Source organism: Platalea leucorodia (genome assembly GCF_965183815.1).
Source record: "Platalea leucorodia genome assembly, chromosome: 16".
In the NCBI taxonomy this organism is placed as follows: domain Eukaryota; kingdom Metazoa; phylum Chordata; class Aves; order Pelecaniformes; family Threskiornithidae; genus Platalea; species Platalea leucorodia.
Genome location: NC_138838.1, coordinates 7,095,845 through 7,123,826, shown reverse-complemented (window position 1 = coordinate 7,123,826; position 27,982 = coordinate 7,095,845). Strand labels below are relative to the sequence as shown.

The 27,982-nt window shown below is 46.4% G+C and overlaps 1 protein-coding gene across 3 annotated transcripts in view; it reads left to right on the top strand.

The window, feature by feature from the left end:
* Positions 1-27,982, top strand: part of SSH2 (slingshot protein phosphatase 2) — a 104,074-nt gene that overhangs the window by 31,368 nt on the left and 44,724 nt on the right. For 2 of the 3 annotated variants that reach the window (XR_014229980.1, XM_082328425.1), the window contains exon 2: positions 3,462-3,505. Coding sequence is in view for 2 of the 3 variants with exons in the window: in XM_082328425.1 (XP_082184551.1) it covers positions 3,462-3,505 (44 nt within the window). In the remaining variant the exon portion in view is untranslated. Of the gene's footprint in view, positions 1-3,461; positions 3,506-16,125; positions 16,255-27,982 lie in introns of those variants that run through there. The other variant, XM_082328426.1, reaches the window with a different exon arrangement.

Genomic DNA, 27,982 nt, shown 5'->3' with positions numbered 1-27,982 from the left:
TCTTACAAGATTTTTCCATTGCACTTAGCAACTTGTAGTGCAAAGGACATGCCACATCCCTCTGTTTCTGCAGGCAGATCTCTAGAAGCTAGTGCAGGGTCTGCTCAGGATAATCCAGAAGGTCTTTTGCTCTCAAACACAGGGGTAGTAGACATTTGTCTGCACTGGCAGAGCCAGCAGGTTAACTCTGCATGCAGTACCTGTTTGCCGTAACTGGTGTGTGGCACTGAGGAGGTGGCCCGTGCGGCTTCTGTGGTGACATTGGCTGCCTGGCTAAGAGAGGCACTGTGTGATCTCAGGGATTGCAGCTATCCTTTTCACCACAGTATTTTCTACTCCAGCCTACTGGGAATTGCCTGCACTTTCCAGTACTGGGGTAAGAAATGAATATACACTCTCCTGGGAAGTGCTAGTAATTAGGATTACAAATTTAGGGGAAGAGGAGCAAGGCAAGGAGGTATGAGAAGTATTTAGGACTGAAGTAGACTTTCTTTGCTTGCTCTAGAAATGCAGGTACTTACTGCTTTCATGCATGCAAGGTAGTTAAGCACTAGTGAACTGCTTGGAAGTACTTGATGCACAAAGTACTTTTGCAAACTTAAAATGCTGCTGTTATCACCTGTCAAGCCAAAATAAGCCAAAATGCAGAATGAGCAGCTACTGCCCCTGAGGTGTTAAGCAAAGCAGTCGAAATGTGTGGAGACTTTGGCTGCGTGGGGAGCAGGGATGGCCAGGACAGCTGTCCAGCGGCTGGAGCTGTGGACAACAAACAGTCTGGCTCAGATAGGTCCTGAGCCAGTGTGGCTATTGCAAAAGCTTGAATAATGGAAAGTGACTCTACGCCATTGGATTCTTCTTTAGCAAGGCCAGTCTTGGGTCTGTATCCCGGAGTGTCCTGCCAGCCGGGGAACGCAGCTGATGCTTCATCTCGGGAACGAGGGCTTGGCTCTGTGGTCTGAAAGAGCTCTGTGGCTGCTCATGTGATGGCTGCTCTTCATCTGTGTACTTGCACCCTTCTGAATGATGCTACAGCTTGTTTTCTGTTGACTGTGGCATTCATTGGTGTTTTCATTTTGAAGGGGTCAGGAATGCTTCCTTATCGAGTTGCTGAGCTAATTCTAAGGTATGATGAGCAGAAGGTATTCCTGCCAGCTCTTGCTTGTTGTAGATGGTCTGCAGGTTTTAGCTTGAATTTGTGGTTGCAGGTGGCTCCAAGTGAACTACTTCATAGTGGTGTTCAGTTCTGTTCTTAGAAATAGAAGACCAGTAGCAAGCATGCATTTTCTAGTTATTCTTATATCTCACAGATTCAGATCATTTAAATAAGAGACAGAATATCCAGCAGGAGTAACTGCATTTAACTCTGTATTAAAAAGTGAACCGAGTATGAGCTTTGCATGCAATAAGCACAAAGAATGTAGTTCAGAAGATTCTCGGGAAGAAACAGCTGTTTATATGGTTGTCTTATGGAAACTTAACTTTTCCACTCCTACTCTTTTCTGAACTTGATGCTTATATGTGTTAAGTTTCTGTAGGTTTTGTAAATGTTCAGTTCCAGAATCTCTCCCTCTCCTGTTGCTTCCCTTCCTCTCCCGCCCTGGGCGGCAGGTGGGTACATGTCCTCTTTGGTGGGGCTGAACCAGAGGCCCAGGGATGCACAGTTCCTCTTTCCCTTTTTTCCACTGAATCCGTTCGGAATTGACATTTATCTTGTTCCCCAGCCTTCCCCTAGCCCATGAAATCTCTTACACACCTTTCCTTATTTTCCATCTGCGTGCCATGGTATGTAAAACAGAAAGCAGCATGTGTATGATAGAGCACCTTTCAAATTGCTCTCCTGAAGCAAGGTGAAGAGAAGAAAAGGGATAGTTTCCCTTTTCAGAAGAGCTGTACAGTCTTCCTGGGGTTGTTCGTGGGAGAAGGTTATGGGAGCTGATCGCAGAGGTGTTTGGGCAGGGGGCAGTGCTGGGGAGGAGAGCACAGTGACGGCGTTGGTATAAATCGCCTCTAACTTCATCCCTGTGTGAAACACCGTCGCTCTCTGCTGACATTCTGGTTTCAGAGTTTCAGCGCTTCTGCAGGTGTTTGCAGAAGAGCAACTCTGGGCTTTCTTTGTCCCTGCTTTCCTGTTTCAGAAGCACAGTAGCAGTGCATCGTTTTGTGTTTATAAAGTGACCCTTGAGTTCAGGAGTAATGCAAGCTACACAACATGGCACTTCGCTCTACTATCGCCACAATATAATCCATGCCGGCATCTTTGCTTGTGAGAGGATGTGTTCATCTTAAAGGATGGTGGGATGAGTGGTAGAAAAATGAGAGAAATGCAGTAGCTGTGCTGGAGCTCGGTAGAAGTTGGATAGAAAAGAACTCTTTAACCAGTTTAAAAAAACCCTGAACATTTCAGAGAATTAAGTGCCCACCACATGCCTTCATTAGTAAAACGTTAGCATCCCTGTTGTCATAGTGGCAGAAGTCTCTTGCAACCACCTACTTGCTGGTTTGTGTTCTTGAAAAATGACCAAAATACATGGTGCCATACTGAGGTCTTGCTCCTTACTGTGGGTCAATTCTGTGCAATTCCTGTTGGACCACACACTGCCAGCAAATGGCGTGTGCTCACCGGAGAGGAGATCTTCTGCAGGAGGGAAGCCCAAAGCAAGCTAGACACAAAACTATCGCTTTGCTTCCTCTGTCACCTTGAGCTTGAACTCTGGTTTTCTTGGGATGCCCCTGCACTGACCGCACACTTGGTATCTTTTAAAATGTGTTGTTCCTGCAGACCTAAGCGGACGTAATAACTTTTCACTGATAAAACAGATCCTATACCCCATCTCCAGCCAGTGCCTGACAATGCATATGTAAATGTACTGTGAAGCGGAATTAATTGCTGAGATCTCTCTACTGAGGTATGGCTTTGGGCTTTAGTAGGTAGGCCTAGTAAAATTCCACAGCACGTTAGAGATTGTGCATATTAATTTTGCATCTAAAGCAGCATAATATGTCAAATTTCCACTTTATAGTCTATTTGTGCTCACCCAGTCCTATTTGGCAGGTTTATTACTTGCTGGTTTTGTGGATTCTTACACTTGATTGCTGACACTGGACTATGAATTAATATGATCTACATAAAGGTAATAAAAACCCTGGAGTTTTTTGCCCAGCAGTAAACAACGTGTTTGGCTCTTGGCCTGCCTTGTTTGGCAGGGGTCATTGGAAGTCCATGCAAAAGCATGCTAAATCCTGCAGTGGCAAAAATTCTTGTAATGTAGATTTTTTAGAAGGGTTTTGAGAGAACATGAAGTGACAGCTGAGCAGAAAGTGAGTTCCTCTGTAGTGACAGCTGCATGCAGAAGCAGTGAGAGTTCCCTTTGCCTTCTACAATCAAACCAGTGAAATGCAAGTCTTTGGATTCTGCATATATTAAAGCGTATTAACTTTTTTCTCCTTTCCTATGTATGCAGGAGGCAGACAGTGGGGAAGAAGAATGCCGGTCCCAGCCCAGAAGGTAAGATTGTCACTTGAGGCTTGCAGGAGTCCTCAAGGATACCTTTCTGTGTGAAATGTTCCACGGGGGGGTTTGTTGGTGTCCTGGCACGTTCTGCAAACATGCATCGTTTTCTGCCTGTTGTTAATGTTGCACAACTGTCTTACGTGTACCTTACTGAAATTATTTTTAAACTATGGCCTAAATGATGGTCCCAGTAAAGGGGTTACTGCAACGGGAAACAGAAAAAGTCAGATTACACACTAAAAAATATATATGGGGACCAGTTCACAAAGATGTCAGTTGTTATGTTCTCCAAACTGCTGTTTGCATCCTGGAAGTGGTGTCTTGCCTGAAGACATCTTCTGAATAAGACGATGATACTCTGCTTCTCTGTGCATGCGGAGACTGCTTATATCTTGGGAACAAATCCTGGTTGTGTTGTTCCTTAGCTCTCTCCAATGTCATATGTTGTTTCTCAGGATTTGGTCCATCATCAGAATATTCTGAGAGGAATAAATACTAATAAACTCTTGTTCTCTGGTTAAAAAGTTTCCGTTCCCATAAAGAGCTGAATTGGATTATTCTAGTTAGTAGGAGTATCACAGGAGAGACTTCAGCAGTGATAGTCACCCTCTAACTGTGTTTCTTCACCTCCTGGTTATGCCCTTGTGTGCATCTTTGGGGTCTGTGAGAAGTTATATTTCTAGAAGCTGAAGCACAGGCTGACCCTACGCCATAAGGGCACCTGCTGCTTAAAACAGCATGTTCAATGGATGCGTAGATAGTTGCTACTGATGCAGGTAGCCAAACATCTACTCCAAAGTTAGGAAAACACTGAGAATTTACAGGATTATTTTTTTAATTGGGATTGTTTTGGATGGAGATGTTAGCTTTTGTAAATGCTGGTTCACGTTGCTTCAGGAAGAACCTTTTTTAATAAATGCTTATCCCTGAAAACCAAGCAAACATTGAAAGTCAGCTGATTGAACGGTGACAAGTATTAATGGTGTTTTTATAATGCAGTTGTAGTCTTAAGAGTAGACTTCTTGAAGTCTCGCAAGCTTTGTCCCCTATCCTCTAAGCCATCAAAAGAATTATTTCAGCTAAACTTAATAAAAGCAAACCCTGTGTATACTAGGTAACTTCTCCAGCAGCAGGAGCACTTTCTTGGCTTAAAATGTTGCAGTCGAATTTTATGAAAGGTGTAAGATTCCCTCCAGAGGGAGTAAAGGGGAAGTGAAGGTGAAATAGTTCTCACTTTATGAGCTCTTTGGCTGTTACAGTTCTTTGCTCAATGTTGTTTGTGTGAGTTGGTAGCAACGGAATCTGTAATTTCTAGTATTTGAAAGGCTTGAACAAGATTTTGGGGCCAACTTGGATGAATCTGCAAAAGAAAAAGCTGTCCTGGTTGCACATTCCCATTATTTCAGTGTAGTCCTGCGATTGTGTGGCCCAGGGAAGGTGACTGGTGTGTTTCCTTCAGTCTTCTACCCTTAAATGATGATTTATGAATTGCGTTTCTTCATTTTACAACTTTCATGACTGAGAGGAAAGCTGGAAAGCACAATTCCCAAAGGCTCAAACTGAACTCAGCTAAACTCTGATTTTTTAATTTCAGTCTCAGCCTTCCAGCAGTCACAAGATCAACTCATGACTTGATCTCAGTATACATAATGCATTGGAGGGGATGGGAGATATTTAATTGTTGTGGGCACTTAGCAACAATTGTAGGTTAGGTTTGAAACGAGCATTTTTTAATATATTTTAAATAACTTCCTGGGGTAGGAAATGACAACCTGCTGTTGATGTGGTGATCTGAACTCCGTGACTCCTGTTGCTGGGGTCAGAAAGCTAACTGAAATCAAGATCCTTCTTAGGGAAAACAAGGGGGTGGGTGTTAAATGTGTTTGATTACAGTAGGATAAAAATAATACCGTCAGACGTGGTAAGTAGTCAACCTGGAGTCCTGCTGTGGAGGAGCAGCAGTTGTCTATAAACAGCTTTTGAGTATATCTAATCCCCAGTTTTCAAGGGAACCTAGCAAGTAGTAGCTATTAAAAATCCAGACAGTAAAAAGGCAATGGACTGAGTTTGGCTTTAAAAGGAAGGTGCATTATCAGCTGCGATGTCACCGAAGTAGCGCTCTGCAGCAGCCTGACATTCCTAGCTGCCTGCCTGGGCAAGGCCAGCTGGGGAGGTTCTCCTCAGGCATAATTCAGGTGACCTGGCTGTAGCTACAGTCAGTGTTTGGGGTGGGATTTTTGCGATTTGTAAAATTCTTCTTCTCAGGAGTCCTTGCGTCTCCTGCATTCGTGTAAAATTTGTTGAAACACAACCTCAGAGTAGCATGGTTCGCATCACGCGTGCCCAAACTCATCCCGTTAACTGGACGTTAAATGCAAGAGAACTACTGTGGCTAAAGCATGTGTGAGTTAATAAAATAACTTTTTCAATATTTATAAAATAGGATGTTAGTGCTTGCAAGGGTATTAGCTTAAGCCCTAAGCATGAGCACATAGACATATTTGGTGTCAAAGACTTTTTTGCAGTGATCAGTCTTGATGATCATTTTGTACAGCCTCCATTTCCATCCTCTTGAGCCCCCATGTCTCTGCGCAGTCTAGGGATTGCTGTCTCAAATGAGACAAATGTTCCACTTAGATCCAGCTCAACAGCATTGCTGGTCCTGTGGCTAGCAATTTCTAGATAGCTTCTTGTGATAGGTTTCTGCTGTTTATCTTTTCTCACTGATGAGATCTGGGTTATATATTGAGGTGAAGGGGAACACGCAGAAAAGACTGGCAGTATGACAGCAGAAGTGACTACTGCTTGTTGAGAAGAGGCTATGAAGAGCAACCAGTCCAAATGTCCTCCAAAGAGGCAAAGAAATTAGCTTCAAACAGGAGCTTAAGCTCGTAGGTAGGTACATTAGGATCATCATACCTAAAATAAAGAATCTGTCTGGGTGCTAACGTGTTCATGTTCTTTAAGATGTAACGCCACAGAGGACTGTGATTGCGTGGACTCGAGTCTCGCAGACAAGGGAGAGGAAGTGTGTGAAATTGTTGTTTAAACTTAAACCTGCTCTACAGAGCAGTCAAACGACACGACAAGTCTGCACTCGCCACAAGACTGCTTCTGCCAGCACCATCACAGAATGAGGAGTTTTCTGCTTTGTGAATTAGCAGAATCCACTTAAAGCTTTTCTCCAAAAGATGGAAAGAGCTATTGGATGTGCAGAAAGAAAGTAAATGTGTGCTCTGCACTTATCCTTGGAAGATGCTTGAAACAGTATTTTCTGGCAAACTCTTTTGTACTGATGCAAAGAGGAATGGTTTGTTTTCTTACCTGAGGAAAGTACTTGGGTATCATGAACATGGAGCTAAAAAGCACAGAAAATTAATACTGCAAATACCTGAAGCTGAGCAAATAGGTGAAAACCAGCTAGGCTTTGGGAATTTTTTTCTCTCACACCCAAGCCCTGCTCTGGGGGAAGCCCAGCAGGGTCTCTGTACCCTGCCGTAGCTGTGACCGTTCTTGCAGTTTACGGGGGAGATCCCCAAACCCCTGACACGGGTCCAAGTTCTTGCTCTGGAGTCCCTGATCGAGCCAGTCCTTGTCACCTGTCTAACTCTTGGCTAATGCGATTAAGACAGAGTACCGCATAAGCAGATGTCCTGAACAATCTATTTGTTACATTTATTACCTTCATAGCTATCTTCTAGACATTTTTATTAGGCTATCTGGAGGCTGTACAGCTAGCTGGCTTGCGCATCTCTCCTTCTGTCCCCACACGTGCCTCTGCCACGCTGAGTGCACTCTTAATGGAGCATCTGTGTTAGCAATCTCTTTGCATCATCCCAATGTTGTTAACACTTACCTAAAATGCATGTGTATTGAGCTTTGAGTTGTGTTTACACCAACGGACGTATCGATGTTCAGTTTTTCTGTGCTCTGTGCCAAGGTTGCAAGGATTCAGCATCTTTGTTTTGCTGACAAACAACATCTCTGGGGCCTGGGGCAGCAGCGGTGCTGCAGTCTGCGTTGGATTTGCTGTCAGGATCTGCCAGTTGCTTTTTGGCCTTAGGTTTGAAATGGTGCCTCCGTTTCCACAATATCTGTGTATTTACCAGTTCTGTGTGCCTTGAAACAGCTCTCATTGCTGAAATGCAGCATTTGAGGCTGCATCTAAAACTGAGTGAGCTGCATTGCCTGGCGAGGCTGCTGGGGACTTCAGAGCGATTCTTTGAACTTTTATGGCCTGGCGCTTGGTCAGACTGAAGTCTGTTTGCTTCGGTAAAGCTGAGGAGCCTGTCATTCCCTTGAAGTGCCATAGAAAGTGATTAGGTCCTGCTTGAAATCTGGGGTTTGTTACCTGAAAATGTTCTCAAAAATTGCTTGTCCTCCCCTCTTCAGGTGGAGGGTGGGAGGGTGGTGTTAACAAAAAAGAAAACGCAACACCTTTTGCAGCCTAAGCATACTTACCTTCTGGTTTGTTGTTTTTAGTCAAAATAGTTCCTTCCAGGAGTGAATTGGGAAGGAAAGCAAATCAGATTATTGCCATGATAACAGTTGGATGTGCCAAGATGCCTCAAGGTTTCAAGCTGTGAGTAAATACCTTTGTTTTAGGAGCGGAAGACCACAGTCTGAGGCAGGAGCTTATGGTTTATAACACTATAAAAGTTGTTTTTCAAGTAGTAAGTGGAACTGGTGCATGTGTTTCCTTGTATAGGGCAGCAGCTCAATAAATTGTAAGCCAACTTGTTTCATTTTTTTTAAACTGAGACCTATTGTAGGCTTCTTACTACCTGAGGGTTACAGCAGACGTGTGCTAGTCCCTGGGAGAGAGAGGAGTGATTCTGTGATACGAACTGACTGCGCTTCAGAAGGCTCATTTACAGTCTGCATCGAGATGTGCAAATCTGCAGCATCCTGTGTCTGCTGTGACTTTTGGAGATGTGTATCATTGCCATTTGGTGCTCCTGTGACAGGCTCGTGACACTTCTGGTTATCCGTAACGCATATCTTCTGTTACAAGGGAGACTTCCAAAAACCATGCACTGTGAGTTCTAGCGACGAAACCTTCCTTGAGCTTCCTTTGTTTGCTGCTGCAGCTGCCAAACATTTATTTTGTTGGTACTTGAACAGTAGCTGGATCTTCTAATGGGTGTGCAAGACAGTTTGTTAACTCCAGATCTTGAGTAAGAGGGAACTGTGTGTGTGATGTACAGGAAAGCTTGTGTTTATCCATGCTGGAGATTACTAAGCTCTTGTAGTATGAACCTTATCTTTACAATGTGTTTCCTGAATCCATCTTTCTGTCTTTCCTTTCGGTGACAGCTTAGCCTCTCTCTGGCATTTACTACAGCTGCTTGTGGAGAATGTAATACCGAGATAAAAAACTGTTCTTCTGTTAATCTGCCAGCTCTGCTGACCACCAGAAAAAGTTCTGTGGGCCACACATCACGATTCATGGAAGTGGGTCTGCGGTCTTCATTTTTGAATACCAGGTGTTTTATGAGCAAACTGTGAGCAAAGGCATAGCACTTACAGTAAAATTTGTGTTTATTAGATTAGTAACAGATATCTGCAGGGCTAGTTCACTGCAAGGTCTGCCTGTGGTTACAACATGCTCAGTCCAGTCTGATTACATACCTGCGGATCACAATAATGTGCAGGATGACTTCAGATGTGATCTTCAGGCTGAAGGATCAAGCAGACCAATATCCTTGCATACCGAATTACCAGGTAAACATATGATGCTATAGCAGGGAGCTCGCTCAAAATATGAATGTTTATGAAAAGTTTTTTTTAATTTGTCATTCTGAGTGTGTGAACAGAGAAGAATGAGGAACAAGGCAAAGACAAACTGGGAAGTAAAAGGAATGAAGGTGGGTCAGATCCTTCAGCTACCGAAAGGGTCTGCTCAGCACTGAGCAAGCCCAGACCAGCTGCCCCCATGCTCTCCAGAGGCTGGGGAAGGAGGGGCTGACCAGGAGGTGCTGCAGGGATTGCATACGTGCTTGTGTCTCCTGCTGAGCGTGAACCAGGTGCTCTAAGCTAGAGGAATCTAAGTTAAGGAAAGATTCCTGTTGTAAATAGAAACTCCAAAATAGCTGTTCTGGTCCCTTTTCTGGTGGGGCACCTTGGCAAGGCTTCAAAGTTAAACACGAATCCTCAGAGCTTTCAGCTCTGCGTGGATTTCAGGCGCTTAAATGTATTTTGAGAATCTGGGCCAGGGTTTCTGGACTTGTTGCCATTCAGCTCTTTGGTATCTTTGCATCAAAAACATTCCTTTAGAAAATTAGGGCTGTGTTTTTGACAGTTCAGAAGATTTAGATATTTCTTTTCCATAGGTCACTGAAATAACACATTACCTATTTTATGATCTCGGACATGTCATTCAGGCATGTTTCTTCCTTGCTGGACTTGGAGCAGTGCTGTAACAGTTTGCAAGGGTCTGTATTAACTTTTTAGTAGCAATGTAGATGTTTGCATGGAGAGCAGTTTGCTGTGCAAATAGGCTGCATTGTAGTATTTGCATCCAAAGAACTAGTTTCTCCAAAGATCCTCTTGAATTGCTTGAACGCACGTGGAAGGCAGCTCTCCAGAAAGCAGGAAGAGAAGGTGGCTGTGGGAGAAGATAGGGAGGTGATGGTGCCCCTGTACTCAGCACTGGTGAGGCCGCACCTCGAGTACTGTGTTCAGTTTTGGACCCCTCACTACAAGAAGGACATCGAGGTGCTGGAGCGTGGACAGAGAAGGGCAATGAAGCTGGTGAAGGGTCTGGAGCACAAGTCTTATGAGGAGCAGCTGAAGGAGCTGGGGTTGTTTAGTCTGGAGAAGAGGAGGCTGAGGGGAGACCTTATCGCTCTCCACAACTACCTGAAAGGAGGTTGTGGCGAGGTGGGGGTTGGTCTCTTCTCCCCAGTAACAAGCGATAGGACGAGAGGAAATGGCCTCAAGTTGTGCCAGGGGAGGTTTAGGTTGGATATTAGGAAAAACTTCTTCACTGAAAGGGTAGTCAGGCCCTGGCACAGGCTGCCCAGGGAAGCGGTGGAGTCTCCATCCCTGGAGGTATTTAAAAGACGGGTAGATGTGGTGCTTGAGGACATGGTTTAGTGGTGGACTTGGCAGTGATAGGTTAACAGTTGGAGTCGATGATCTTAAAGGTCTTTTCCAACCTTAACAATGCTATGATTCTATGATTCTAAGATGTTTCAGCACAAGTTGTGTCTCAGTGTGTTACCCCTGTCCAGCATTAGTGTTGCTTGTTGAGAGACCAGAGTGATAGACATTGCCGCTTGCGTCCGTTTTCCTACCCCTGCTGCCTGGTGGCACTGCTCATGTCCCTTCTTTGCTTCTGCCTCTGTAAAATGGGTGTAATTGAGCATTGACCTCTTGGCGTCAGACCCTCTAAGATTTAATGACAAGTAAACTCTACAATGATTGGGTGTGGGGTTTGTGAGGGAAGGGTTTAATGAAGTGATAATATTGCAAAATAGGTGTTGAATTCTCAACTAAGAAGCCTAATCATTGATCATGATGGGCAAGTGACCAAACGGGCTTTAAAAGCAGGGTTTTGTTCTTTCTGTGATGCTTATCACTCTACCCATGTGGCTGTCTGATTTCTTTGCTCAGGAACTGGAAACAGAAATACTCTTTGACAGCTTAAATAACCAAATTTAGAACATGGCTTCCTGTTCTGACTGGTTCTTCAGGATTCAAGTATAGTTTTGCGTGCTTTCCCTGTTCCTGCCTCCCCCCTCTTTTTAAAAAAAAAAAAAAACAAACTAGATATGGGCTCCTTTTTTAATTACTTTGTTAAATTTCCCTTACTGTGTGTAATGAAGCTGGTGTACGTAAGCGCTGCCTTGGTGGGTGGTATGCCTCTTACTCACTGGGAAAGCTTTGTTTCTTTACTATACTCTATCTCATTCTGCCCTGCATGCATTGGCGTGTTTATGATCACTCCTACTGAAATGGATTCATGTTTTCCTGATAAATTGGACTACATAACACAGTAGGCTTTGTCTCCCATGCTAAAAATGGCCAGAAGACTTTTGACAGATCAACTTCTCCCTCCGAGGTGGGGAGGCAGCAGTAGGAGACGAGCACAGGAGGTGCTGCTCTCAACGGATCGGTCTCTACCTGTTTACAGGTTTGCTGCACTAATTTAAGGCTCTCCCCAGATAAGTCATCTGTTTGGACTCTTAATCCATTCAGACTCATCTGTTCATTGCTGAAAGCCACGTGTCCTCACAGCAATAGGATGAACGAACTGACCTCCTGCCAAAAAAGCAGGGGTGTCAGATCCTTTGACCCTCAAACAGCTGGAGTGTGGCACCATATTCTTCAAATCTACCCCTTAGGATGCTTTTTCCCCATCAGACCTGATGCTGAAACAGCTGTCTTTGTGGGGAAAGATTGAGGATAGCTGCCAGTGAGAAAAACAAAGCCCTCGGCCCCACCTCTGCACACGGAAATGAACTTGGTGCCTCTGCTCTCTCCGGCGGTGCATGTGCAAGGCTCCAGTGCTCGGCTGTGGGCAGCGACGTGTTGTTTTCAAAATTCTGTAATTTTTCATAAACGACACCGGAAACAGCTGCCCAGCAGTGAAGAACAAACTTTGCCGATGCGCAGTAAAGGTGGCTGAGCAGGCACTGCCGTAGCTCACCGCTCGGTGGGGAGAGGATGTGATGGTGGCGAGGGGGAGGTTTGTTTGCCTAACGCAGCAGCTTTTCAGGTTTTTTTCATAATCCCCTGAAAACGTGGGTCCGGGTTCTGCATTGCCTTATCTGTTACACTGATGCTAATAGATGGAGGCCAAAGTTCCTAGGCCTGACAACATCCCACTGTTCCCTGTACCTTGAGCATGACTAACGTTACAGCTGTAGTACCTTCCACAGGTTTACCCTGCTGTGTTGGAAGAAGAGAACAACATTCCTTGCTTTTGCAGAGAGTACCTGGACTTCAGTCCAAACGGACTTAAAATAATACCCAACCCTTCATACCCACAGGAATAAGTTTCTAGAGAGACTATGGCAATATATCGTTGTCTTTAGGGCTCTTCAGGAGAGAACTGAGAGGACCAGAGAGGAGTCTGGCTGGCAGACATATATTCTGAAATGAAAAGAGGTCACCAGGCCCCAGTGTAAGCTAAGAATTCAACATGCCTAATCTGTGCTCCAGATTTAATCATCTTAGCATGTGAGCAGACACTCAGCAAACCCCTGTGGGATAGGAGTGGGTGGAATATGGTGACACCCACACCTTTGTGTGGTCTGACAAGAAGCAGCAATTCAGCCTTAAGCTGTTGATCTTGGATGGAAACATCGGCTTGATTAATGCCCTCTTTGCATGTGTACTATGTACACTACAGGACTCCGTGTCCAGCTGTAAGCATGCTTTCTGCAAGTGTCAAATCTGTGCATGCTAATGCAAAACCTGACTAGAGTGCTTCATGCATTTTTACTGGTGACCTACGTACTGAGGCCTCAGCTGTACAAGGAGAATCCCATTTGCAAGCTGCTAGCCCCGTGCAGGACACAAAATTGCTCTATTACATCACTGCAAGATCAAAATGTGTTAAATGCACAGAGAAAGTAAGGCAGCTGAAGTTACTGGTACAAGCTACGGTGACTGTATAGCTTTGAGATACAGACACGGGGGGAGATGATGATTGTAGGAATAAACCATGTATTTTTCAGCCTTGTTGTCTGCCAGACAGAACACTGCAAGTCAATACAAGAGATTTGTGCATGCATGTTCTCCGTCCACCCCCTTAAACTTCTCTCCAGAAGCAGCTCTGGCGGGCATTCCCTCTGTTCCCTCCTCCTGCAGTGCCTGGCCAGGCGTCCTTAGCACTCTTCGCGGTAGGTGTTTCCCATAGTGCTCCCGTAACTGGTTCTAGCTGCCGGAGAGTAGCTGGCTTAGCTTTGCAAAGGTTTTGGGATGGGTTTTTTTACGGTGTGTCTTGCCTGATGTATGTAACTGTAGTTTATTAGTCTGGGTGGTGTTCAAAGGTTAAATGAAATCCTGCTGCCCAACAAGGGTCGTGTTGCACGGAGCGCAGATGCGGTGTTGTTTACCACTTGCCTCTGCAGCAGGCGCGTGGCCCTGCTAATCCTGTGACCTCCTGGGAAGCGCGAAATGCCGACTGAAAACTCGGGCAGGCAGTGCCCTTTTCCCCGCAGCAAAGTGTAATGTCGTGCCCTGGGCTGGGAAGCACTTGAGAGCCCAGACAGACTTATTTACATCTTGTCATACTGTGATTAATGGCTGTGCTCACATGCTCTATTGCAGCACGGTGGTGATTTAGACTGCTACCTGTCATCGCTGCAATTTTGTGCACTTTGAATTCTTTACGTATTTGTCCCAGCAGAGTGCACCTGCTTCCAGCAAGGAGCGGTTTCTTGGCTCTCTTGTGATCTGCTGCCTTCAACTCCATCTTGTTGTGCATCCCCTCGAAGCCCCTTCTTTCTGCCTGCCCCTTGCCCCTGTGTGCTGAGAGATCAGGTTATGGGGTCAATACTTCTGCTCGTGTCTAAATGCAGGATGCAACTTTGACAAAGAAACAGGGTTGTTCCGTAAGTCTGATTTTAAAAAGCAGAATATAAAAATAACACATGCTATACAAACGGACAGTGGGAACTGAAATGCTAATCTCACTGACGTGGAGCCTGAAGGCAGTGTCAGTCTCAGGCTGGTATTTCAGTCTTTATGGCAACAAAACCAGGTTCAAATACCTTTTCTTAGTGCAGATTTCAATGTATGAACTTCCTTGAGGATTTCCTACTCCTGTTTTCTAAAGATTCAAAAAGAAAAAAGCTGGGATATTTCTGTCATTGTTGGTCTCCTAGCACATGGAGATGCAGTGCACGGTTGTATTAATCCAGGGCTAATTCATTTACAAATCTATTATCCGTATGTTATGAGTAGCTGCTTTAAGAGTATTGCTTGTAGTTAATCACTGCACTTGTTTTTAGCAGTTTTTAAGGGCTTGCCTTTCTAATGTTAGTTGCATGTAAGAAATCTGACATCTGTCTGAACAATATCTAAGCGCACTTAGTCTTCTACAACGCTTGAATAAAGCCCTTAAGTTATTAATTAGAATAGAACAGAAGTTCTGGGTTTGTTTTTCAGTCTATGAATGTGTGGTATGTGTTACTACTGAGTATGAGATTCTTGCCAGTCTCTTGACCTCTGGAAGGATTGAGTTACCCTCCATTTCTCTCATGTCCTGATTTTTCCATCGCTTCTTGCAACTGACTTCATTTCTGCCTAACAAAATGATTTTTTTTGGCACTGCAGCAGGCTGGCACTGCATTTTCTTTACAGCTGTGAGGAAGCATTACCAGAGATGTGCTCTTGGCTATATAATATGACATTGCTTAAATTAATGCCACCGAACCATATTCTAGCAAAACTTGCAGAATCACAAATTCTCCCGCTTTGTCCTTTTCTCTGGGAGTCCCTGAAGGGGGGGTGGTTGGGACCTTTCAGACAAGTGTCTGGCTTGCTCCTGTGAAGTCTCAAACCTGAAGCAGTTGCTATCGCGCCGTGTTATTTTTTTAAACCCTTCTCTGCTTCTCTGAAAGTTTTCGTTAATAGTTGGGAATAAACCCTAGACGAAGCTTTCTTTTGGCTTCTAGCTCTGCTGTGATGATAGGGGCAGTTCTGCAGTGATGCCCTGGCAGTAGTTTTTTGCTATTGAATAGGTGGCATTAATAAGTACATGTGTTTAAACTTACATCTTCCCCTGCCAGCTCACTTGTGCCTTGTTACTGGGTCCGAGCATGTGCCATCCGCACCAGACTACCTAAGAACAGTATCTTATTTGTGTCCCTCGAGCTGGGATGTCCTGCATTCCTCTGGGAAACAGAAAACTGAGCTAGCCTCCAAGGTTTCTCGGTTGTTTTCCCACACTCCTTAGTTAAACTGCTGCTGGGCGTAAGGGCTGGAGAATGCAGATCTGGAATAGGTTTCTGCGTTGGGCCTGTCCTGTGTGCAGGACCGGATTAAGCAAGCTGCCCCCCCGCCTCTCCCCACTGGAAAACTGCGTGATGTTATTCCCTTGCGCGGCCGCATCTGAATTCCCAGCAGCCAGAGGACAAGATTTTTGTTCTAAAGAACTTCCTTTCTTCCTTTTCTCCTGAGGGGCGATGGAGCTAAAGATTAAATAGCATTAAAAGGCAGCTGCTTCTCCTCTCCTTTGGCAGAAAAGGAGTTGTCGACTCTCTGCATATGAAAGTTATTGCCAAGAACTATTTCCCCCGTCTCCTGCAGGAGAGAAATTAAGGTCGTTTCCTAAGCACCCGAGTTGTCGCTGCCTGCCTTTTGCAAAAAAATCTTTTGATGTGCTGCTTCCAACCCGGCTTCGGAGTTTGCGGCTTTCGACGCCTTCTCTGGCCTAGATCCTGGGGGAAAAGGGGGGCAAAACCCCCAACCGACCACCCCCAGCAAGCAGAAGCCGCCGCGGCCGTGCCCCCTTCCCTCAGGGGCCGGGGCGGGCTCCCCGCGGCCCCGCGCCGCCACGTGCGGGGGCGGGGCCGGGCCGGGGCCGGTACCGGGGCCGCCCCGCCGCCGGGGCCGCTCCTGCGCACTGGGCGGGCGGCGGGGGGCGGCCGGAGCGCGGCGGCCGCGGGGCAGAGCGGCGGCGGCTGCTGCCCATGCCGCGGGGCTGGGCGGCCGCCTCCGCGGGCAGCCGCGATGATCCCCTACTTCTCCGACAACGCCGTCATCTCCCAGGGCGCCATCGCCCAGCTGTGAGTACCGGGAGAGACCGGCACCGGCCGGCGCCTCTCCCCCCCGCCTGCCCTGCCTCCCCCGTCTGCCGGGCGGCCGCGCTTTCCCCGCTCTCGGTAGTTGGCTCCGCCGCAGGTTTCCTTCGGGCAAACTTTTCCCCTGGCCGCCGAGCCGGTACCGCACCGGGAGGCGGCCGGCGGGAGCGGGGCTGCGGCGGGCACCGGCACCGCAGGGCTGCCCGCGTCTCCGGTGCCGCCGGTTCGCCTTTCTCTTCCCTGCAGAAACTCTGAATCTCGGCTAAGCGCTTCGCTCGGTGTTACGCTGTAACTGCCCGGGGAAGCTCGGCTCTGCCCGTCCTCTCGTCGGAGCCGCCGGTGCCCCCGTTCCGTGCCCGGGGCCGGGCTGCGGCTCCCCCCGCCGCCCCCGCAGACCGTGCGTGGGTAGCGAGGTGCGGGCGTCCTATGGCCGTGTACCTTGGCCCTCGCTTAAAGTGGGGATTAGCCCCTTTATTTGATCTCTTGTTTTGGTTTATCACAAGGTGGCAGATAGGGGCTGCAGATTTGGGGTTATGCTCCCCCCCCCCCCCCGCCGGTCGGTGCAGTAGGAGCAGGACTGAGACCTTACACTCCGGACCTGCAGGTCATGAGGGAGAGACGTGAGCTGATGCCAATTTTTAAGTACTGTCAGTCTTGGGCAGCTGTAAAGTGCAGAGTGAGTGTCTCTGTGCCCCGTGCTAAGCCGTTTGAAAAATCAGTCTCTCCAGCTGCACACCCCCCTTTGAAATGCAGATAAAAATAATCATTTAATTTGTAGACAATTAACAGTGACTGCCTGAGTGGTGGGGTTTGGCTGGAGGGATTAAGGAGGGAAATGGCTGCTATGGGGTGGTAGATAAGGCTTCGGTCTAGTCATGCTTGTTATTTCTTTAAAGAAGCCAACGCTGTTTCATCTCTTGGAAACATCATGAAAGGCTTAAAGATAGTAGGATAAAATGCTGAGTCCCACCTGGAACTGGGTTCTTGTTGCAAGAAGCTCCTGCTAGAAATTGAGCTGCCTTGCACTTATGAGGTCTTTAGTAGATATCCCTGCTTCTGCTTGTATGGAAATAAGTCCCTGGACTCCGTGGCCTCTTTTTTGAGTATAAGCAATCACCGCTGTATTTGCGAATCAGTTTAGTTAAGTCTCTCTCAGCCTTTCATACTCTACCCAAAATACTTGTAATTAGTCATTTTTTCCGCTCACGGTGTTGCCTGTAAACATGATGGCTTTCCCTGTGGTTGCTGATAACGTAGGTTTAACAGTGATAAACCTGAACTGTTCTGCGGAAGCAAGGATGCAAATTGGATATGCCCTGGACTTTGGGAAGTCGCAGTAATTCTGGAATTGTGGGAAAAAACCCAACCTACTATAGGCTGAAACATTTCCTTATGTCTCAAGATGGTTTACCAAGTGATCTTAGGTAGCTAGGTAACAATTTTAAGTGCTTTTAAGATGTTTGTTTTATACGCTGCTCAAACACTTCACCCACAGCTTGAGACTGTACGGAAAGGGATGAAAAGAAAGGGGAAATATTGCTCGTCTGCTCCCTGAGTTGCTGGGAGCCCTGCGGTCTTGTATCTAGTAGTAGTTTAAATTGCCACTTGGTTGGAAGGACCACCCTTTCCTTTTCTGGGGAGAGAGAGATAACTGAGTTATCAGAGGAGCTTAGGCTGTCCTTTGCCTCCTGGAAGGAAAGATTAATAAGCATGAGAATGACAGAGCTTTTGGCCCACGCATAAATGTTCGCACAAGGCTGAGCGCTGGCTTAATATTTTGATAGCATTCTCAATGAGGACGGTGCTGTGGCTTTTGGGCTGGCATAATACAGACCTGTTTTAAAGTTTATACTCCTAATTACAAGTTCGCAAAGGCTGATTAATATTGGATGCCCTTGGTCCATCGTGGGCCAGACCTAAAAATCCAGGTTTTGTTGTTTTATGGGAAGGGCAGTAGTGACCCAAATGTTATCAGAAACTTCTGTTTCAGTGTATTCTTTAGTAGATGTATTTGGCTAATCAGCTCTGACTTTCAGAGATCAGCAGAAATTACTCTTGTGTTGACGCTTTTAGTCAGTAATGTAGTCAGCTGGTCTGGGTCTAATTCATTTCAGGTTTACAAGGATTCAAATCAATGTCCGAGAGACTTGTGTTTATCAAAATGCTCAGAATTTATAGTTGTAACTCATTCCAGAAAGTCTTGCTACTCTCATTGAACCTAGTGGGAATTCTGCTGATTTACTAGTTTATTTGTGTGTAGGATTCAAAATTTACTTTGGTCTACTAAAACTCTAAGGCAGCTGATGGAAAGATAGAAAAAAGCAGAACTGCAGACAGTCTGCAAATACCAAAGAGTTTTTAACAGAAGAAACCTGGAGAAATTGCCGTAGATCAGCTCTTCCTGCCTGCAGTCGCTTCCTCTGCCTTCGGCCAAGTTTTAGGGATCTCATTCATTGTCAGTGCCCCTGAATTGTTTTTTCCATGTCCCTGTGATAATGCCAGATTCCTCTGTCACTCAGTTTTCCTCCGTATCTCGGTAGGATAGCAGGATTTTCCTGCGATCAGGGCGCTCGCTTGGGATTTGGGAAGACCCAGCTCTTGCTCCCTGCGCCACATCCTTCCTGCACGACCGCGGCCAGCAAGGGAGTGGTGCCTGAAGATGCGGATGGGTCCTCAGCCTTTCTTTCGAACCTGAGAATTAACCACCGAGCTTTGGTGCCTGCATCCCCCTGGCATTTTTGTGCATTTTTTGGGTGTTTAAATACTTTTCTCTCTGCCTCAGCTTCCTTTCTGCAAAGCGGCAGTGAGAGCCCTCCCTGGGCTCACGTTGAGCATGTGTTAAAGCACTCCAGCACTGTTTACTACTTCATCCTCCCAACACTTTGGGAGCCAGATGGATCTAAAAACATGAATATGTTTGCTACTTTCCATGGTTCTCATGCTTGCTTCATACCAGTCTGTTTTCTATTACAAGATGTTAACTGGTAGTTTTTATAGGTATTTTAAACTTGGGGGGGGAAAAAGGAGCTAGAATAGATAGTTTCTTCATGGTGTTGTGGGTATATCTTGGAGCTCTTAAAAAAAAAAAAAAAAAAAAAAGGAAGTAAAACCCACAAGTTAAACAGAATTATTTTCAGTGAAAGGTTAAAGGTACCACAAATGTTCTTGCAGGCTTGGCTTAGCGGCCTATTGCTCTCTCTCACAATCAGTTTTCTTGTAAGTGACAACCCTTCTGCGTAGTGTGAAGAAACAACACCTCACGGCGTAAGAGGAAGTTACAGGCTGTGCAGGTAATTACAAACTGTATGCTAAATTACACCACCAGGTAATTCAGGCTCATTGTGTTGCCTCCTCCTTGGCTGCAGCCTGTCTTTGTGCCCAGCCTGCCTTGGCCCTTGTCCTCCCCCACCCCTTGCATTTACCTTTGTCATGAGGCCATGGCCTTTCTGCTACGAAATTTCATGACTATCTAATTTTAAATTATGCCAAGTGCCAAGTCAGGAACTTAGGTGGGTGTGTGGCTGCTGTTGCCTTTGTTTGGAGAGCTGCTTATTTATTTATTTATCATATGGGAAACGCTACAACCTTTATATCTGCTCACAGTGTTATTGCTACCAAAAACCTTGACCGCTCAGCAATCAGACGGCAATCCTCCAAGCAGCGTGTTATTGGAAATCTTTAATTGCTGCTGTACCATTGTAAGTGCTGCGCCTTTGTGAGCATTTTACTATTGTGCTGAGAGTCAATGATACTTAAAAGTTGACGAGGAGATGCTTGGAAACAGCTGCTCAAAAGACTGGAAGATCAGCAGAGTGATTCCAGTTACTTCTATCAGCTCTAGTTGAAGTCGCCTTATGAGCTGAGGGTCGCTCTGGTTGGAGGTGCTCGAAATACAGAAACAACTTGATTAGCTCCTCATCTCTTGTAGAGGCTGGTAGGATCAGTACGGACTATAGCAGCGCTGCTTTCCAACCAAGTGTGTATTATGTCCTCAGGGTTTGTACGACTGCAGAAGGCAGCCTGGTCCATCAAGGACGCGATGGGAACGTGCAGGCAGGGGAACTTGACCCCTTACCCTTCCTGCCCATCCCTCCGCGCAGCTGAGCTCCCCCGGCACGGTGGATGGGCTTCCTGTTGACTGAGCGAGTCGTTGGGGATTTCTCATCTTTTTTATTTCTTTGCTGATTGCAGTAACACAAATGCAGTGCGTAACAAGGCCTCTTGCTACCCACTGATTATTAGAAACTCTATGCAAATAAGTTGTGGTAATTGGGTAAAAGTAGTATGCTGCGTGCTCCAAAGTTGATCATTAACTAAGCGAGGGCTGTATTGTTCATACCTACTTTTCCTGTTTGGCTTTTCCTTTTATTCCCTTGGAAGCTGTGGGTATTTGTCTCACCGATCCTTCCTGGTAGGGAAGAGAGACAGAGATGGTTATCAGACATAAAATCAAAACTTGAGTAGCAAACTAGTGTTTCAAGGACAAAACCCCCACGCCACCACCAGTTTTTAAGCAATATGTTTTAGTTAGGAAGCCCACGCTGCTGGGCTGCCAAGTTCATGTTTTAAAAGGCTGTGAATGGTAGAGGTTGCCTCTGAGATTCTGTGTTTTCTTGAAACTTCTGCAGATGTTCCTGTCTCTGGAAATGCTTGGGATTTTTCTACAGACTACAAAGCAGAAGGACCCGACTGAGATTATCAGCAGAAAAGGACCTTTTGGGGCCAGTGAATAGGCTGGCTGGGATTTTTTTGCAGGACTGTACTTCCTTACGCCTTTATCACAGAGCCCTTGGCTAAAATATTACTTCATTGTTTTTTAAACAACTTCAGGCTAACTTTCTTGAAATGTTGCTTCTGACTAGTGTTTGTGGGGTCAGAGAAAGTTTAAAATTCTGCATCCTGTTCTGCAGTAGGCTCTGAAGAGTTGCTGTCTCCTCTGCATCGGTCTGACAAACAGCATTTAAATTATCAGCCCGTATGGGCTTAAAACTAGTTCAGCAAATATTTTTTCTCCAGTGTAATGGATGTAATGTGTACAGAGCAAATCTGCAACTTGAGTTTCCAGACGTGGTGTTTCGTAGCAGCTGGCTGAAGGCTCTGTTTCCACAAACATGGAGTAAAATTCACTGCTGTCATTAATTCTGAATGCTTGTGCTTTTGCCGAAGTATTCGGAAGACACCCTTTTGCTTTGCGTATGCACCCGGGCCAGAGCTTTAATTCAGCAGCTTGGGAGTGACTGGAGACTGGCAGTGGTTGTTCTGCAGGCACCTATTGCTGTATCGTGTAGGATTAGCCAAGTGTTTTGGGACAGAGAGGAGCCTTCTGGTTCAAGGACGTAGCCTGCAACTGATTGAGGCTGGGGAAGGAAAAACCTGTAGAGACGAATGATAAAATTAAGCTGTACCCCAGTGTTCACAAAGGCCGGGAGTGATAGAGGAATCCAGCCCGTGAGCCTTCCGTGTGGGGTTGGCCCTTCTTGGCATTGGCAGCTTTTCAAATTTGGGCATTTCTAGGTATATTAAGGCCACAGGCTCCTCGGTCAGTGCATTTTCCTCTTTATCCCGTACTTATCTGGCCCTCATCAACATTGTATTCAGCCTGTTGGGGTCTCTGGGTTTATTTGTAATAAGCCATTTAAGAAGTATGCTTTTTCTCAAAACACCTTTGTTACAAGTAGGCTAAATCCACAGACTGCTGAACCAGAAATGATTTAGTCCTTTCTTTTAAACAAATGATCTTTGTCACTTAGTAGTGAAGTCCTTAGTTTGTTCACACACTTCTCACAATGGCTTAATGAGGTCCATATTGTCCCACCAGCCTGGGCTTTCTCCTGCCTGGGATCTCCCCAGTAACTCCGCAGTTCTGCGTTTAGTTCACTCTGTTAAACTTCCAGCTTTTCACTGGGAAAGTGCAGATTTGTTACAGCTGAATTTAGTGGTATGGCTCTTGCGGAGGCACAGAGATGAATCTGAGAAAGTTCATCCCTTGGTCCAGTGCTGTCTCGAAGTGCCCAGGCCGGGTTGGGACCCCCGCCCCTGCAGAGGACTGTTGAGATGAGTTGAGCTTAGACTTAATTGTCTGCACACCAGAGTTACCGTGTACAATGAACTGTGCTGTATTTCCACTCTCCCTGCGCTTTGTTCGCCAGCGTGAAGGGAACAAATTTACTTGTCTGAGCCTCTCGTTGCCCTGCAGCCTCCGTTCTTACGGCGTCCTAACGGGATGCTTTGGAGTGGGCAAAGCCTGCGTCTTGGCTCAGCCACCTCTGGCTCGTCGAGATGGTGGCCGACGGATGGGCACGGGCAGCCGTATTCTGGGTGTACTGCCGATGTTTCGTGAGAGACTCCCAACGGCAGGTGGGACTGGAGGAGGGCCATTTTGATTAGCAAATGATAAATTTACTTTTGTCAGGTCATAATTTAAGGGGAGCCTCATTGGCACAAAGGTACATAGTTAGTCTTAACTTTGTGCTCTAAAACTTTGTCTGTTAGTCTTCTGCTTGCTTTTTACAACTCAATGCTGGATTAAAATGCACGGAGAATTGTTTTTTCTTTTCTTTTTTTTCAAGGCTCATTGTGTGGTGGCGTGTGAAGAGTTTGTTACTGGCTGCTTTGTTGTTGTTATTGTTAGGGTTGGGTGTTTTTTTTTTCCTTTATTTGCTTTGAAAAAGAGATGGAGAAATCAAAAAACAAATGCGAAGTGGAACAGCTGCATTCCTCTGTGTTGCAAAAACCGAAAGCCAGTTAGTCTAAATAAAAACAAATAATTTGTCAGCACCGTTTCTAGCCCTCCCGTTGGGTTTGCCACGATGAGAAAGTTCTAAGACAGCAATCGGAGGAGTATTCATGTGCCTGGTTAACAAGCAGGGGTGACAAGCGCGGAACGAACGCCCATGCAGAGCTGCACGATGGCGCGTTCGGCGGGTGCGCGGGAGCCGGGCCGGCGCGCCTTGCCGAGCTGTCCCTCCGCGCGCCAGGGCCGGCGAGCAAGGCGAGGAGCCCGCGTTTCGGAGAGCAGCATCACGGCAGGACGTGGGGGAGATGGGGCAGGGCATCACCGAGCTTCCCAGCACGGTCACCAGAGCAAAACCTTGACGCTGTTGTAATGCTGCTGACTTTTTTTGTCCTTGGTTCCTGCAAGTACATCATGAAATGTTTTACGAGAGGCTCTCTAGCTTGAAATTAAGCAAATAGCTGTTCTAGAGCCTTTTTAAAAGCTGTTTAAGAGCGTTTTCCCTAAAGTACACTCTGTTCTTGTTAGAGACTTCTCTGGGTCTGTGATACTCAGCAGTATTTAGTACTCCGTTGGTCTTTCTGCTTTAATGTGTGGTTTTTAAAGGGGTTTGCATGCTTTTAGGAAATACGAAGACCTGAGTTAACCACTGAAAACGGGCTGCCAAACTGCCTAAAGTGCTAATTCTCATGAAATTTAGCACCTGACTTTTGCAGGGATAAACACATCTGGAATCTCTACTCTTCAGAGTTCAAGCTCTTGAAAATTAAAACTTTATTTAATGTGTTTCCAGTCTGAGTCTTAGCCAGCAAAACTTTGCAGGGTTTTTATGTTGAGTTAGAAACTCCTTAAAATGCATTTTGAAGTGAAGCACTGACATCTCCTTTAGCTGAAAGCCACCTTAAGGTGCTAAAAGAATAAGTTAATTTGCAGCTGTACAGAGGAATCACAAATGCAGACCTGCAGGGTGATGCTTCAAGATGATGCAGGTTACTGTGTTACCTTTTATTTACTTTTTTTGTGAGCAGATATAATGAAGTGTGGATGGCTCAAATGGTACTGCGTCCCTGCTTTTATTTAAGGTTTGCAGGTATCTGTATAAGAACATTGCAATGCTTGGGAACAGTTTGAAGAAGTTTACTTGTCTGCTACTTAGAAATCTCCCTGTTCCTTTCGCCTCTTGAGCTGCCCTTCATTTCAGGCTTTATTTAAGTTGGGAGATGCTGCGGTGGTGTTAGACATCCCACAGTCTGTCAGCTTCTGTTTAAAGTGGTGTATGGTGAGTGATTAATGGAAATTACTTCAGAAATAAAGGGCTCCTGGTAAGCTGATGCCTATTCAGAGAGCCAAAAGAAAAAGCGGAGTCACAAGGGACGTTGTCTCCAGGAAGAACGTGCTACATCCGCAGGGGGAAGAGTTGGGCTGGAAAGCGATGCTGAGTCTGCATTTTGAAATGCATCATAATTATATCTCACGGTCTGATTCGGAGAGCTTTTCCTGATGGCCCCAGAGACTGTTTGTCACACCGGCAAAACGTTGGGATGCTTTTCGTGGCTTCTGCCGGGGTCGGTGTGCTGTACAGGGGAGGGCTGTGTGCTCTGAGCACCCGTGGACAAGGCAGCGTGTCAGCTGTCTGCTGGGGAGCAGGCGACCTTTAAAGGCTGAGTTACCCCATTCCCCGCAGCGTTGGGTTGGTTAGCCCAAAGCAATGCTGTATTTCTTCTTTGGTTTGCAGCTTTAAATTGAATCTGAAGTTTGTATTCACCTCGCTTATGCTAAGGACTGTCCTTCTAAGTGTTGCCTTGGATTGAAGAAAAGACACAGAATCCATGAAACTATTCCAACTCTAAAATGTTTCTGATCCTTTGATGTTTTCTTACAACTAACCGATTAAAATTTCAAGTTATTATTTACAACCACGTTAAAGTTTGTATTCCCTTAATTGTGGCTTTGCTCTTCCATAAAATGAAGCCAAATTTGCAAGGGTGAGCAGATCAATAGCCTGGTTGTGGGCCGCATCAGCACAACAGGTAAAGCTCCCTGTGACTTCCAATTTCAAATCAAAACCTATTGAAAGAAATTTGGCACGTGGCTGTTCTCTCTGAAACAGTTCACAAACCATCTCTCATTGCTGGTTACCGCTGACTGTCCTTTTTGCTAATCTAAAGGGACAGTAGTCCTAAACTGATGTTACTGTTCCTGCTGGAAACTGTCATTTAGGGATCAAATAGCCCTCGTGCATGGGGAGGATGCCATAAGAATGAGAGAAAATTGAAAGTGCTGAGTGCTGCAGAAGTTAAAATACTGAACAAATAACTTCCTTCTATTTTTTTACGAGTCAAATCCAACAGCCTCTTCATGATTTTTGATGCTTTTGGTAAACAAGCATCTGCTTCTTTTTAGCACAGTGGAAAAGGCTTATTATTCAGCATTGATTTCTTTGTGTGGAGACAGAGCGGTCCTTGTTTTGGTGCTCAATTTACAGGGGTCCATTAATGTATTTACTGAGGGCAGGCAAGGAGGCTGCGATCAGAGCCAGGCTGCTTCCCCGGCATAATTCCTCCATCCCATGCCCCGCTCCGGGCGTCGGAGCGGTTGCAGAGCCGAGTCCTGGCACGGCGCAGCTTCACAAGGCGGCAGGACCTCTGCTCTCCGGCTGACCGCAGCCACGCTCGGTGCTGGCCACCTCCACCATAACCAGCAAAAGAAGCGACGGAGCAATGTCCTCCTCGACCTGCCCGTGGCCGGGCTGTGGCCGCTCTGCTCTTCCCAAGTCGGCGAGGCCGGGCTTGTGCCTGGGGGAGCCGCGGCTGTCGGGGAGGGTGCAGGGCTGTGTTGGGTGCACGGGGTGCCCCACTTCGAGCGGGTGCCAGGGCGCTCGCCAGCTTCTGGTCAGACTGTCCTCGTCCCGGGGAGACGGCCGGCGCTGGCAGTGATTCAGGCGAGTCAGTGGTCTCCTTCCATCTTTAAAGTGCTGGGCATACTTTGTCTAAATATAGGTGCCCCTGGACTTGGCTGCTGCGGGGAGGGACAGTATGTTGACCTTAGCGTGTCTCCTTTGACTTGTGTTACAGTTGTATTTAAAGCAGAGGGGTCCTTCTTGTAGGGCGCAGCCGGTCGGGCCAAACATGGTCAGGTCTGGAACAGCGATGAATCCTGCACCTGCACGTGCAGGGAGATGGGAGTAAAAATTAGTTATAAAATCCTCTCTTAAACATACTTAAATGTAGTGGGGAGAGCCCTTTCAGGCTTGCTGGTTGTTAACAAACTGCTTGGGGATGTGTCAGCTATTGTTTAAGGTTTAAAAAGAAATGTGCTGTGTGTGAAGGCAACGCTTTCAAACTCTGGTGGTAGAGGAGATTGTGTGGTTTAACAGTGATCAATGTGGACTGTGTTAATTCTGAGAGGGGAAAAAAAGATAAGTACGTGTCAGTCAGAGGGGTCCTCTTTCTGAAGATAACTAATCAAAAAGCTGTTTTTTTTCTTTGATCCTTGATGCGATAGATTCTCCTTACAAAGTTTTCTCATGTTGATTAAAGTGGTTTTAAGAATATATTTCTGAAAGCATTTTGTTCATACCACAGCAGCTGGCTGATTTTGGACAGACTGAGCTGGTAGGAGTGCGGCATGTGGTGGTAAAACATTGCAGAGTGCTCTCTTGGGTATAACTGTCCTGCTCCGTGAACCCGATGGTATGTATTAAAGTCTGTGGATGTTTAAACAGTGTATAGTGCAAGAAGAATGTCGTATAGGGCTTTAATCTGGGAATGTCTTGACTTGGAGACCTGGAAGCCTTTGGGGACTATCATGTAAAACAAATTCCTTTCACGGTCTTGCTTCCGGTCTGGGTCTCTTGCTTAAAAAAGTGCATAGAATCAGGTTTCTTCTGTAAACAGCAAGTGCCCGGATTTCTTAATAAGCATCCTAATTGTGTTAGCTGCCCCCTTTCTAGTACGTGAACTGCCGTGCTCGGACTGTAGAAAGAATGATTTTGTGCATATCTTCAGTCCCGAATTCCGGAGCACGTCAGAGCTTTGTTTGCACAACTTATTGTGCTGTTGCTTTTTGGAATATTTTTCTTTCTCTCTGGATGGGTTCTCTGAAGCCGGCTTGGAGGCTGACTGTGAGCCATCCAACATGTGGCTTGTCGGGGCTCCTGTAGTGTTGTATAGCGTGGTAGGCAGTCAGTAAAGTTTTTTGCTTTTTGGGTTGCATGGGAATGAGTACGTTTCAGTGTGTGATAGCTTGCATCCACCCTCGCATATCTCTGTTCTTTCTTGCCGTGGTGAATCATACAGTCTGTGCCCAAGCTGATATTCCTTGAAATAAATTATTACCTGATGATCTGTGCTGCAGCGGGACGTCCCGGCCCGTGCTGCGTTTCGGTGGCAGCAGCAGCGTTGCGACTCGGCGCATCTCGCTCGCCGTGAGGTGCCCGAGCTCGGCACGGGGACGTTTGCTCGCTTTCTCAGCCGCTGCTCTGAGGCTGCCGGGCGCTGGCAGGCAGCAGCGCAGGCGGGCTCGGCAGCGAGGTGACACAGGGAGGGTTGTGTGCCTCTTACTGTACGAGCACGCGTTCAGCAGCAGCCCTGTGAAACGTAATATGGAGCTGCCAGCAGCAGGCATGGGCCCACAGATGGGTGGGAAGGCAGCGCGGAGATCGCAGCGTTCGCTCTGCCGGGAGGGCTGGCGAGGAGGCAGCCGATGCCTGTGCGAGGGGTCTGCCCGCGTTGCCTTTGATTTAGGAGTTTGTATGTTGTTGAGCTGGTTCATTCGTAGGCCAGGGGTACGTGAGGGGAATGGGAAACCCACGTGGACTTTGACTTCTATCAGAAATTCTAAAATGTCTTCTTACGGAGTCCAGCTTAAAGCAAAACCCAGTCTGCTTTCCTGCACCGATAAGGAATAAATCCCAGCCCTGCCTGCAAGGGAATACATTTGACAGGGGCCAGAGGTTGGCTCGCCACTGCAGAGCGAGGC